Source organism: Cynoglossus semilaevis, chromosome 2 (genome assembly GCF_000523025.1).
Source record: "Cynoglossus semilaevis isolate Cse_v1.0 chromosome 2, Cse_v1.0, whole genome shotgun sequence".
In the NCBI taxonomy this organism is placed as follows: Eukaryota; Metazoa; Chordata; class Actinopteri; order Pleuronectiformes; family Cynoglossidae; genus Cynoglossus; species Cynoglossus semilaevis.
In genome coordinates, this window is record NC_024308.1 from 8,286,507 (window position 1) to 8,299,207 (window position 12,701).

Here is a 12,701-nt window from a genome sequence, read left to right on the forward strand (position 1 = left end):
GGGACTGTTTAATTGCAAAGTTTCCACCTTGATTCTCAATGATATGCATATTCATTTAAATTCATGGGGCAATTTAAATGTCCTGGGGCTTGAGCCCAATGCCTCCTTTTTTTAATAATTCCCCCCACTGTAACTGGATACTTTAAACTTTAGGTGACATTAGGTTATTAGTCCTCTGTGTAGGTCCTCAGTCATCCAGGTCATCTTATCCAAAATTAGTTACATGGAGGGGAACTGGACGGAGTAGGTTTCTTGGAAATGTTTCACCTCTCGTTCAAGAGGCTTCTTCAGTTTTGGGAAGCTTCAGAACTGAAGAAGCCTCTTGGATGAGCGGTGAAATGTGATGCATTTCACAAGCTGCCGTCAAGATGCACAGAATATATATTTAAGTACTTAAATATTGTTATCTGTTAAAAAACATTGAATATTTTTGAAGTTCTGGTAAATGTTTGAACGTCAGAGATGAGTTTATGTGTGTTTGCTTTGGATCGAGTTATAATATATTCATGTTAAATAAACTTCATCCACAAATATTTGTTCATCCTAAAAGGAAGTCTAACTAACTAAATGTTGGTTTTCTTAGCCTGCAGACAGTAAAATATTCACCTTCTCCCTAAAGGCGTTTGATGCCTGTGATTATACAGCTGTCACCATCATGGCCTTCGTTCTCTGTCAGAAAGAAAAACACTGTTGCCCTGTTCACAGTGGCCCAGCTTCGATTCAGTTCCAGAGAGTTGTCAAAGCACATCTCTAACAATCAGTGCCATAACTGCTCAACGTAAAGGGTTTAGAATCAGCAAAGTCTGTTTTACAGGGTGACCAAACACAAATTAATAAATAAATAAATTCAATTCATAATAAGCGGATGACGATTGATTAATTAAATTATGTGAAAATATACAAAACGTCAGAGATTATGGAAGACAATGTTTACCCAATTACAGACATTTAAGCTGCATATTGTGAGTTCAGTTCAGTTTTTTACTTTGTTAACCCCGAATGACTGTAGTTACCCAACCTAACATGGACAACGTTATCCAAGCCTGAATGTTGGATCTCAAGGGGACTTATAGCAAACATTCTACCTCATGGTTCCAGTTCATTCAGTTTTTGATGGTATAAGTTTTTAATATGTTATTCTTTAGGATTCGTAAGGATGTGCTTCAAAAGAAGATGTGGAGAGTGATCCCAGGAACTGATCCCAGGAACGACATCAGGGGTGAGACCCCTGGCCTGGAGTGTGTTACATGTGATGTTGTTTGAAAGAAAAAACAAAACAAAACACAGACACATCGTGTTATTACAACATTGGATGACTTTAATCCACGACTCCTGTCAAATATAAACAAGTCTATTTTACACATCTCAGTTAGCAGCTAAAAGAAAAAAATGTGGTGAGGAGGTGAACTGGACGAGAAGTTAAAAGTAACACAAGTACCATTAACATGCCGACATGATCAAGCTGGAATGAAATAAAAACTTCCTCTTTAACAGCCTGTGTTCAGGGTCACTGATTCTCTGTGTGGACGAACCACAGGTCGTACATGGAGAAAAAAAAAAACGACCTTTGTTTGGGGGAGGACTGGAGTGATTTATTTGATTTCGAAGCAGTTGATAAAGTCATAATTTTTTATTCTAAATTCTATATGATTCACCTGCTACGGAGATCAAACACAGGCAGAGGGACTTTTTCACATCTCATCCAAGTGGCTCCTATGGTCCAGGTGTGACAGAAGAAGCTTCTTGAATGAAGGTAAGTATGTTTCTAAATCTGAGCCTCTGAGAAAGAACACACACTTTCCTGCATCACGGAAAATTATTTCTTCTTCAGCTTATGGTTTTCCTCACAGAAAGAACTTAAATTAATGAAGCTGTAGGCAATTTTGTTCTTGAAGTTTGTATGTTTTGATGGAACCCCATCAAAGATTTCATCTTTAATATCCACAGTAATATTCAATATTGACACGTGTTTTTGTTCGACACCCGGTTGGTTGATTATATGAAGTGAGGGAGTCACCGACAGTCAGCCACAAGCACTGAGACACACGTACCAGAACCTTCTGTTCATAGTGTTTGTGACAAAACACAGACTAGGATGATCCAGTTAAGACAGACGGGTGATTGGTCCTCCATCATCGTACACTGTACCCCGTACCCACTCTACACTCGATTATTATGAAGTCAGAAAAACAAGTTCAGAGGAAGAGAGCTGGCTGCGAACACCAGAGCATCACTGGTGGACCAGCTCGGCTCGACAGGTAAAGAAAGTCCACAGTGCAAAGACAGGACCATAAACCACATGTACAGCACCACTGTTGTGTTTACTAGAGATGTAAAAACCCAGCCAGCAGTTGAATAGTGGGTCTGAATGGATGTAGGCTGCAAACAGATCGCCCATATGGGGCAACTGGCAAATGGTGTGGCCCACAAAATGGTTTCAAACCATGTGTTCCTGTTAACTATGTAAAACAATGTGAAAAGGTAAAGGCAGGCTGGAGAATCTGTTTAGTCAACCCTGGTGGTCAGACGTGTCAGGACAAACAGAAGCACGGCTACAGGAAGTTACAGCGGTTTAGCGTTGGACTTGAAGAGCGACTCGGCTGCAGCTTCACCTCAAACTATACGCGTGCCGTTGTGATGTTGCTGATCAGTGTTTTTCAAGATGCAAGAGAGAAAGCAGAAGGTTACACATCTAATGCTGTGTTCCTGAGTTAATGCAACCTTAGTGTAGGAAAAAAAGACTAAAGTTCTGTGGAATCAGACCCCCCCGCCCCCCATGACCCCACCCTTGACCCACCTGACTAGAACTCAAGATCACAGATAATGTATTTACAATGAAACAATGTTGGGTGTGGGAAGAGAGATGATGTTCGAACAGTGGGGGATTACAGAGTCCTCTCTCTTTCTCGCTCACTCTCCTCCTTCTCCTCCATCAGTTGTTTGCTCGTCCTCCCAAGGTCTACAAGAAGTTTTCAGGTCAAAACAAAAACATGAGACAATCCAAACACACTGCACTGACCGTGCGACCACGGCTGGGTTTCACCCACACATACTGATCCAGGGTCGGCACCCGACCGTCGCAGTGCTGCAAATTTTTGGTGACCTTGGTGAATTTAGAGACCTTGGCAGGATGTTAGCGTTTCTGGAAGGTGGGGTCGAGTGTCAGACGTAGAAGAGTCGTACCCTGGAGGTGCTGACATGGAGGTCGTCGTCAAAGAACTTGGTCTCAATGATGACGTTACCACTGCGATAAAAAGGGAGTTCATTTCAGCATTAAAAAACAGACAGATTTGCTCCGTGATATTTTCTCCTTCCAGATTTTAGTTCACCGTTTAGATCACCTGAGAAGAGACTTACGTTAAAACGTTGGCAGGCATCATCTGTGACTCTGGAGCTGCTTCTATAAGAGACTGCCATGTGTTGGTGGAGTTGGGGATAACGAAGCCAAACTCAAAGAACCATTCTGCACACAGAGAGAACATCATCTCATCATTTATCAAACAAAGCTTGTACAGATAGATTAGTAATATCTGGAAAGTTGATGCAGCCTGTATTTTGTCTCCATGGAAACACACTCCATGATTGTTTCCATAACTGCACATGGATTATCATTATCAATCTCCGAACATCTACCTGCCTAAAACATTCTGTAAAAGTACAGAATCAGAACTGACACTGAGAGGAAATGAAGGTAACAACATCACTTCTGTTATTGCTAAGGTGGGCACACTGGGGTCAAGATTCAGATTTTTGAAACACCTGGTTTGGAAAAACTAAATCCTCTCTTTCTTTCAGGAAATGTTTGTACAGTAACTTCAAGTTGTCGTTCTTTTTCTATCCATCATCCATGCCACTATACACTACAATCTAGAAGCCAGTTTCAACCACTATTTAACCTCACATTTTTACCGATAATTTGCCTAAAAGTTTGACCTCAGTGCCGACTCCAGCTCCCCTAAAACACACTCCTTCACATCTCCCAGCGTCCCACTTCTATTCATCGCCGACTCGATTCAACATCTTCTCCTCAGGCAGGAAATAAGTGACATAAACATGTTGTGTCGCTGTAAGTACTGTGTGGTCCACTGGGGGCTGGTGTTACTGCTGTGCAGCGGGACTCCAGGGAGGATCTCCTAACACACAGTAACACAGCAGTGATGAACCTGAAGACACACAGCCGAGGAGAATGGAAACAACGTTTCCCTGCTGCCAACACAACTGTTTTATCCTCCATCACCTCTGCTCCGTCGCCTCTGTTTTCACTGGCTTCTTTTCTGAGGCGTTACAGCAGATGGTGACCTGGGTCAGTGCCTAGTGGCCTATGCCAAGAGCCGCCCACCCATGTTGTGTTGTCAGGGGTCAGCAGTGAACAGTCAACTAGCGTCTCACCTTCTAGACACTGTCCTTTGAAGAAGACTTTCTGCTCCAGTCGGAACTTCTCCAGTTTCTCCGAGGAGGAAAAGTTCAGTTCTCTGGACACGGCTTTACACTTCAGGATCTTTTTGGGCACACGAGCTGAAGGAAGAGTGAGAAACTTGAGTTGAGTTGAGCTAAAAGTGATGATAAAAATAAGACAGTTGAGAAGGACAGACTGTATGCTGCTGCTTTTACGCAAATTAAAATGGTTCCGACTGATAACGTTCACACTGCTGTATGGTGTACACACTATATTCAGTGAATGGACGTGTCACTTCCTGTGCAGCGTGTGAATGTACCTTCATGTTCCACTCCTGGCACTGAAAGGTCCTCTGTTCCCTGCCACAGCACTTTACCTGTTTCGGCATCTCGAAGGTTCATCCAGTTTCTGGTGAGGAAAAGGTTAAGAAACAACAGCCAGAACCAGAATGTATATTTTTGTCATCTTAGTGTTTGTGTGCATGTTTAATGAAGAAATCTTTCAAGGAAATTAAATATCAATGTACGGGTCAATAATAACTACTCATTACTTCCTACGTACTTCTCCACACGTGCACCAACATGCCTGAAGGTGGAAAGAAGTGTTCGTACCTCTGCTAATGACCTTCTTCCCTGGTGTTCTGGAAGATTCTCCACCTGATCAGCAGCCTCTTACACTCAGGTACTACTTAGTGTCACACACACACATGCACGCACACACATTGGACAGCATACCATCTGTGAAGCCCCTTCATTCCCCTCCACACCACTATTAACAGTCAGAATACACACCGCTGCCTCTCTGCTGTGTTCCCTCTACAGATATTAACTGTAATTCAATAATTACATTTGACCAAAATGTGGTTTTTTAGCCTTTGTTGAGTTCAGCTAATGATAATCCGTCACCTCTGATCTTCACTCTCCTCCTTCTCCCTCCTCTACTCTTTCTAGTAAAGTGGAGCGCTACCTTTAATCCTGTTCGTAAAAAGAAAATCCAATCTCCCACATTAAACCGATCGTCCAAAACTCCTTCCAGAATAATCCACAACAGGCTCATTCACGCCCTTTCACTAAATGAATCACTGTTTTTTTTTTATTAATTGAATATTTGACTTTTCAGTTCGGAGATTTATCAGTGGATATCGAATTTCATTGAATTGGCCTGAAGACTAAATACACAACAAAAAAAGAGAGATAAGTTAAAGATCTTTGTGTCTGTCCTTCTTCAATTGCTGTAAGTACATCACTGTGTACATGCTGTGTTCAACTAAACAGGCCCAGGTTTAACCAGGGGAGGTAAATTGTGAATAAACTGAAATGAGAAGATTTCATGCACTAAGCCACAGAGAACCTCATACAGTGGATTCAAGCTCCAACAACGTCATACAAGGCTGTGAGCCAGGTCTCCACAGGACTGACTGTGGATCGTTTGTGTGTGTATGTGAGTGTGTGTGTTAGTAAAACCACCAGGGTGCATGCACACATGTACTACGTACACACAGACTGAAATTAATGAGTCCCCAGTGAATGGCCTCCATCACTCTTTAGTCTGTATTTCTATTTTAAAGACGCTCTAATGGCTCAAAGCTGCATCAGTAGAAAAACTGTCTTTTGTTGCATCTCGCCTCGTCTGAAAGGAACCGATTTGGTCCACTTTGACAAAGGGAACCCTATAAACAGCCTTGCAGCACGACAGTGGAAATGCCTTTATGTCATCGGCAGAGACAGTCAACTCGGAAGAAAAAAAAACCCCTCAATTTCTTTGGTGTCACATAGTCAGGGTGCAGTCTAACACAGACCAATCCACAGGTTGTGGGTGATAATTAATATGGAACAGGTTTGAAATGAATTTCACCAGTAGAGCAGGTTCTCACCGAGGTTTGAGAACAAAAGTGAACAGAACACACACCACAAGAACTGATACAGTTACTCCCTTGAACTTTTGATTCTAAAATGCCCCTCATTCATTCATCGGCTACTGCTTAGATAACATAAGATCTGAGGGTGAGCTGCAGCCAAGGCCAGCAGTCTTTGGGCAAGAACAGTTCTCAGCAGAGCAGCATATAAAAACAAAGAACCATCCATACAGTTCAACTGTGTCAAAATCTGTGTGATTTTGGATGATGACATAAAACCAGGCAGAACACACACATGGAGAGAACATGCAAACTACTGGGACTAGAACTTATATTCTCCTTGCTGTAGGCCACTGGCTCACAACCATTTGTGGCAAGGCCCCAACTAAATAGTTTGTTCTCAAGATCCCCCCAAAATAAAAACACCCAGCACATTCACGGTGATTACCTTGAAACTACTGTATAATGGATTTGACTTAAGACACCATTATTACTACACAACCACTCTCCTCCTTAAACAAAAAAAAATCAATGTAAAGTTCCTACTGTGGCACAGACACAGAAAATGCCCCATGCCTGCAATAGCCCCACGACCTCTAAGGTCAGGACTGTCACCCCTCCCCGCTTTGTAAACCACCGTTGTAAGGCATTGGCACTAACTACACCGACATCGTTCTTACAGAAACGATCGGTCCTTCAGTTTAGTGAGGAGCCGTTCCATCTCTGTCTTTCATCAGACGGTGTGGACAGAAGGACAGGAGGCAGTAAATCCCTGCTCTGCTAGATCAAGGATTTAGGAATTACCCCGGAACAGAAACAGCTCTGTTCATGTGAGGAGGGGGTCACACAGTTATACACACGCCAACTGAACAAAGAGTTGGCTCTCAGCTCCACTGTAGCTGTGTGTTCATGCCTTCACAGTCTGGACAACACTGGCTCTGCTGTTGAACCTGCTGCAGGTGTGAACCCGCTGCAGCGATGGCCAGTTTATCCCAGAAGGTATTACTGCGGATAATTCAGACCCAGGTGGTCACATGAAGTTCACGGAGTAGGGTGGCCAGGAAAAGGTTTTCCTGTTGACTTCACACGACCTTCACATGGAAAGCCACATCATTCTGCACGGAGCTGCTCTGTGGGGCTGAGCCTGTGGCCCAGTGGTTGATGATTGGATGTTTGCTGGTCTGACATCACAGCCCCCAGCAGGGTTTTCTGGGTGCTGTTACCTTTTTCATCCCAGATGTGGATGTGAACATGGTTATCTGTGTGAACAATCCTGGGTCAGTGCAGCTTCTGAGCCTCAGCTCATGATTTAAATGGTGTAAAATGATGTGATGTTGAGTTCGAGAGTGACTGTCAGACTAATAATAGACAGTCTGTCACCTTCTGTCTGCAGCATGGTGCTTAACTGTCCGCTGCAGGTGGATCAGCTTAGAGGGCCGGATACACTTCAAAGCAGCCGTGGATTCAAGTGCATGCAAACACATGCAGTTGTTGATGCATCGTCTGCGCACGGCATGGTAATTAGTAATTCAGACCTGGTCCAAAAGGGGCATTTACACTACTACTGCTGTTGTTGCTGTTGAATATATTCTGCAATTTTTAGCTAATGTTGCATCTGTGACTATTTTTGGCAAAATGCAAAAAAATAGTTACAATGACAACGTTTTAAGACACACACACACAACTCAACTGTCACACATTAAAATAATTATTTAAAAACCTAATTAATCTTTCTCTCTCTCTCTCCTTTAAAATGTCTTTGGATATGTAAGAAGAAAAAAAAGAAGTTGAAAGTGCTCCAAAATTTCAGTAAATTCTCTTTTTTGTGCAGTGATAGTGTTGTGGAATCCATTCCTATTTAGAGGAACACTGGGAAGAAAATACAACAGGAATACAAATGGTTGCCAGCAGGTGTAAATGACAGCTAAATCGTCCAAGAGTCATTATTTCCTGAGATTTCAGTTTATACGGAGTCTCCATGGAAACCAGTGGAGCATTTACGGTCTTTTTACGCAGCATTGTCTACTTGTTATATCTATGCTCTATGCTGCCTATACATTCAATGATTGATACATCTGAAAAACTTTTCCAAATATTTACTTTTCATTATGTTACCAGAAAAAAAAACAAGCAGTCACACCTAAAGAAAAAACATTTAACTTTTCCAAAGTGTCACTTCCTGCTGTGTCTGTCAACTTCACCTGTTCTTATTCTGGAAACAAAGTCAATTAGTCCAAATTATAAGATGCAAATTACATTTTTCTAGCAAATTAGACAAATGTTTCAATTTAGTATATGGTTTTTTATATATGCAAACATTTAAAAAGTCAGAAATCTGGCATATAGACATACAAACATTTAAAAAGTCAGAAATCTGGCTTTTCCCCTTTTGGTAAACTTTTTACTTTTTACTACGTTCAGCCAAATTTTGATTTACTAAGTTCAGGGAAAACTTGTTTTTGTTTTTCTGACTTTTATGGAAATATTTCATAAACAAGCAGCGTTATGAATTTGATCCTTCAAGAAAAGAAGTGAATCAAGTTGGAGAGCTATTCTAGAAATCCGATATATACATTATAGGAATATATTATTTAACAACTAAAAATCAAAATAATCCACAGAGGAAACCCTGAAGAAGAGCAGTTTAAAGAGGTGAAGAAAAAAGTATTTCAGGTTCGATCTGATGTTGTCAACACTATTAACACAAACACACTATTAAACACTCGTAACAAGCAGCTAATTCGGCTGTTAGACAACAATATTAGCTGTCACTTCAAATTAACTACCAGACTGATCCTTCATAAAAAGCGCCATCATCGTTGACACAACACAGCAGTTTGACTCATCCTCAGTCCCCGATGACAAATATCAACCACAGAGCTGAGGCTAAACATGAGCAGCAGCTTAGCAGCAGCTGCTAACCTCACTGCTCTCCTGTAGCTGCTGATGCTGAAGCTACATCAGGGTCTCCAGCAGGTTTAGCTGTGTGTTATTGTTGATGTTGTTGCCCTGACCTTCAGTGTTAAAGGATACAGTTTGAAGCCCTTCAGAATCTCCTTGGCCCTGTCTTCGTCTGAAGACATGTCGGAAAGACGTCCGCTTTCGGTCCTGTCAGAAATGTAAATGAATAACAACTGCAAGCTGTGATAAAACAACAAAAAACTTCCTTCTGCTGCTAACGTTAGCTTCAGAGCACAGCTAACTACACTGTGGTTGAAATAGCATCAACTTAACACTAAAATGTGGCACCGCAGTTTAAATCTGATCCGATAATGCAATCAGCTAAATATACACAGCCAACCCGCTGAACAGCGGCCTGAGCCAATCAGAGGCGAGAAAGAGAACTACACGGCGAATCACAAGAGCAGGATGATGGGAGTAGGTTGGATTAAGATACATAAAGACGCGTCACCAGGGGCAACGCTCCAGCATACAGTGAGAGGAGGACGTAAATTAGGAATTTTGTGCCTGCCACCAAAACTATAGACATTGTTTCTTAGAGAAACGATGTAAAATATATATATATATTTGAAATGCATTTTAACTTTTATTTACCATTTACTACTACAAAGAAAATATGTTGAATGTTTTCCCTGAACAACTTAATGATAAATGTAGACAAGTTTGTAAACCGATTCCTTTTAGACACGCCACAAAAAAGAAATAAAGAAATAAAGAAAATACTATAGGTAAAATTCTCAAATTGTACAAATGTTTTACGACACCCGCACTGTAGCGCCACAATGGTAGCGGTGGTGGGTTTTAATGTTTTTTTAAATTTCATTGGATTCAATCTCAATTCAAGGTTATTATTTCTGTGACATGTATCGGGACAAATACTGGTGTCCTAAGGTTCCAACCATTAGATAGACAACGCCTACAAAATCTGACTAACTGCCCAACACAACTGAAACAAATTCAGCCCCAAACTTTTCCAGATGTTTGTTGACGCTGGCGTTAATGTATATGTAGTTGATGATGCAGGAACTCCCTCTGCTGGACAGGGACACTGTCGACAGCAGATTGTACATTAAAAACATACTGTGTTTTTGTTCTTTATGATTCCGCATGTTGTTTAAACTAAAAACCTTTTAGGACAGAGTTGTATTCTTATTAATGGTAATTAGTTTTAATATAAGTAATTGGAACGTGGTAGACTAGCATTAGGCTGCTGAATTAAATTGTTTATGACATTGCTTTGTTTCATACCAGAACTAGATTTGCTTAATGTGTTGTAGCCAAACATCACTAGTAAGGTTTACCAATTAATGTGCTATTTTTCCAAGTCCAGGGAAAGACACACGTTTACATATAAAGTCAGAGCTGAACTTTACTTAGAAGAGTCTGCACATCCTATTATTGCCCCCAAAAAGTACATGCTCATGTTAGCTCTAACTCCAGACAATGATAAATATTAATGTGTTGTTGTTTAGATTGCATCTACAGTATTTACTTTCAACTACAATAATTGTATTAAATGAAAAACAAACCTCAATTGCTAAGACAAAAGAGACACCAGCAACACCAGTTTGGATTTTATACAATAGCAACTTTTATTAAGAGACACTTTAGTCCTTCTTGGCAGCAGCCTTTCTCATGGCGGCCAGCACGAGGCTCAGTTCTTCTCGCTTTCTCTTGGCGCGAATGTGAGTACCAATCTGAAAAAGACACAGGATAATCAGAACTCCTCATGTACTATTAGGTTAACACTGACTTAACTTTGGTGGTGTAGGCCATTAACATACAACAGTGGATTGAATGTTGAAATGTACAGCAGTGTATGTGTAGTCTTCTACTCATGTATTCGAATGCGGAAGCTGAGGAGACAAACAAACAAACCCTCTTCTTGATGAACTTGAGAGCTCTCTTATCCTTGGACACTTTCAGCAACTCCATGGCTCGCCTCTCGTATGGAGCAAAACCACACACCTCGCGGATCATGTCACGAACAAACTTGCTGTGTTTGGTCAGACGCTGCACACAGGAAAAATAAAAGTTTACTCAGTCTATAAAATAAAAAAAACTCAATTTCCCTTTTATTCTGATAGGCGACTCATTTATATCATCAAATATTTCAACAGCACATCTTAATTACACAAACGCCTGATGAAATTTTGTTTAAAGCGCCTTTGTGCAATTGAGTTCTAGTCTTTTCTTGTAAATTCACCTGATTAGGCACAATGTGGCAAAAAAACCCCAACATGCATGAAATGGACTTTGGCATGATAGTTTTTACATTATACAACACATTTGAATAGGCTGACTCCACTCAGAGTCAGATACTTACCCCACGTCGGCGGCTGTGTTTGGGGGCAGTTACGTTTTTGGTAACTGGGTGGCCTTTCTTCAGGCCAACGGCCATAGGGTAGCGAATAGCCATGTCTGCAGGACACAAACAGAGACGATGTGGTTGTGATAAAGTATTAAGGCATGGCAATCAAAAAGTTTAGAATGGTTTACTAGAAAACGTGTACGAGTTTTGAAAGTACTGACTGAGCTATATTGTTAATGCTGTATCTGTTCTGTATACTGAACAGTGGAACATATTAAAATGACACCTCCAGATTAGCAGGTATTCAACGGAGCTAAGATTGGCCATGAAATTATGACTGTATTAGGTACAAGACCTCGTTTTGTTCACAATAAATATCTGAGAATCAGAGATGCTAACAGAAAACAAGCTACAAATGATTTTGAATTTAAGGCCGACCTTACGGAGAAAATGCCACCGGTTTTATACAAACTGAATGAATCAGTCTGTCGTTACTGAACATGATATACACAATTGGGCTTTGTTTTTACAAAGCGACACACGTTTAAGTAATAATTTGCTGCTAAACGAGCGCTGACGAACAAACTAGGATATGATAGTTAGCCACCAACGCGGCTATAAATATCCACTTATTTGGAATGGAAATGTGCTGCAATACTTGATTTATACGTTGAGTGATGTCCAAAGACCAGAACGGCTTATTAAGAAACTGAATATATGTACGGATGGCAAAGATTGTACATGGCTTTTAGCAGATAGTTAACGGCATTTTGGTCCTACCTGCTGTCTGTGATGGCGGTCAAGCCGGAAGGACTGCTAAGGAAGCGAAACGGTGTAAAGAAGGTCCGACCCGGAAGATGCTGTTACGTCGCAGAATTGGCAGCGCCACCCTGTGGTATTTATAAGCAAATTGCCCTTAAATCATAGGGCAACTGCAGAGTGAAGCCAGTGCCGACATTCTTTAAAATCTACTATAAACGGTGTTATGGTATGCAAGTGCACAAACAATATTATGTTATGACGTAATGGTATTTAGTAAGAAGGCCTCGCACTAGAAAATTCCGAGTATTATTATTTGGCTTACTTTTCGAAACCAAAAGACTATGTCAAGTTCCTCTTTATTATTTTATTATCTAGTATCTAGTATTATATAGTCTAAGTTTTGACTGGAGCAGCTT

General features: G+C 40.9%; 2 protein-coding genes across 2 annotated transcripts; both read right to left on the reverse strand.

The window, feature by feature from the left end:
- Window positions 1-1,295: 1,295 nt before the first annotated feature.
- On the reverse strand, window positions 1,296-9,567 carry pde6d (phosphodiesterase 6D, cGMP-specific, rod, delta). The gene is made up of 5 exons (XM_008334991.3): window positions 9,285-9,567; window positions 4,716-4,804; window positions 4,390-4,515; window positions 3,358-3,463; window positions 1,296-3,244 (listed from the first exon to the last, which is right to left on the reverse strand). Exons 1-5 carry the CDS (start codon window positions 9,332-9,334, stop codon window positions 3,163-3,165), a joined length of 453 nt encoding a protein of 150 aa, XP_008333213.1. The 5' UTR covers window positions 9,335-9,567; the 3' UTR covers window positions 1,296-3,162.
- Window positions 9,568-10,779: 1,212 nt separating this feature from the next.
- rpl36 (ribosomal protein L36) lies at window positions 10,780-12,413 on the reverse strand. The gene is made up of 4 exons (XM_008335003.3): window positions 12,304-12,413; window positions 11,539-11,633; window positions 11,091-11,225; window positions 10,780-10,909 (listed from the first exon to the last, which is right to left on the reverse strand). Exons 2-4 carry the CDS (start codon window positions 11,629-11,631, stop codon window positions 10,820-10,822), a joined length of 318 nt encoding a protein of 105 aa, XP_008333225.1. The 5' UTR covers window positions 11,632-11,633; window positions 12,304-12,413; the 3' UTR covers window positions 10,780-10,819.
- Window positions 12,414-12,701: the final 288 nt, after the last annotated feature.

Bases quoted from the DNA above. Each gene is read 5' to 3' on its own strand.
- rpl36 (XM_008335003.3), bottom strand. From the start codon at position 11,631: ATGGCTATTCGCTACCCTATGGCCGTTGGCCTGAAGAAAGGCCACCCA. The intron at 11,226-11,538 runs GTAAGTATCTGA...TCCTGTGTGCAG, and splicing joins AACACAGCCGCCGACGTGGG to CGTCTGACCAAACACAGCAA. The intron at 10,910-11,090 runs GTTTGTTTGTTT...TGTCTTTTTCAG, and splicing joins TCAAGTTCATCAAGAAGAGG to ATTGGTACTCACATTCGCGC.
- pde6d (XM_008334991.3), bottom strand. From the start codon at position 9,334: ATGTCTTCAGACGAAGACAGGGCCAAGGAGATTCTGAAGGGCTTCAAA. The intron at 4,805-9,284 runs GTATCCTTTAAC...TTTCCTCACCAG, and splicing joins ATTCTGAAGGGCTTCAAACT to AAACTGGATGAACCTTCGAG. The intron at 3,245-3,357 runs GTAAGTCTCTTC...TTTTTATCGCAG, and splicing joins ATGCCTGCCAACGTTTTAAC to TGGTAACGTCATCATTGAGA.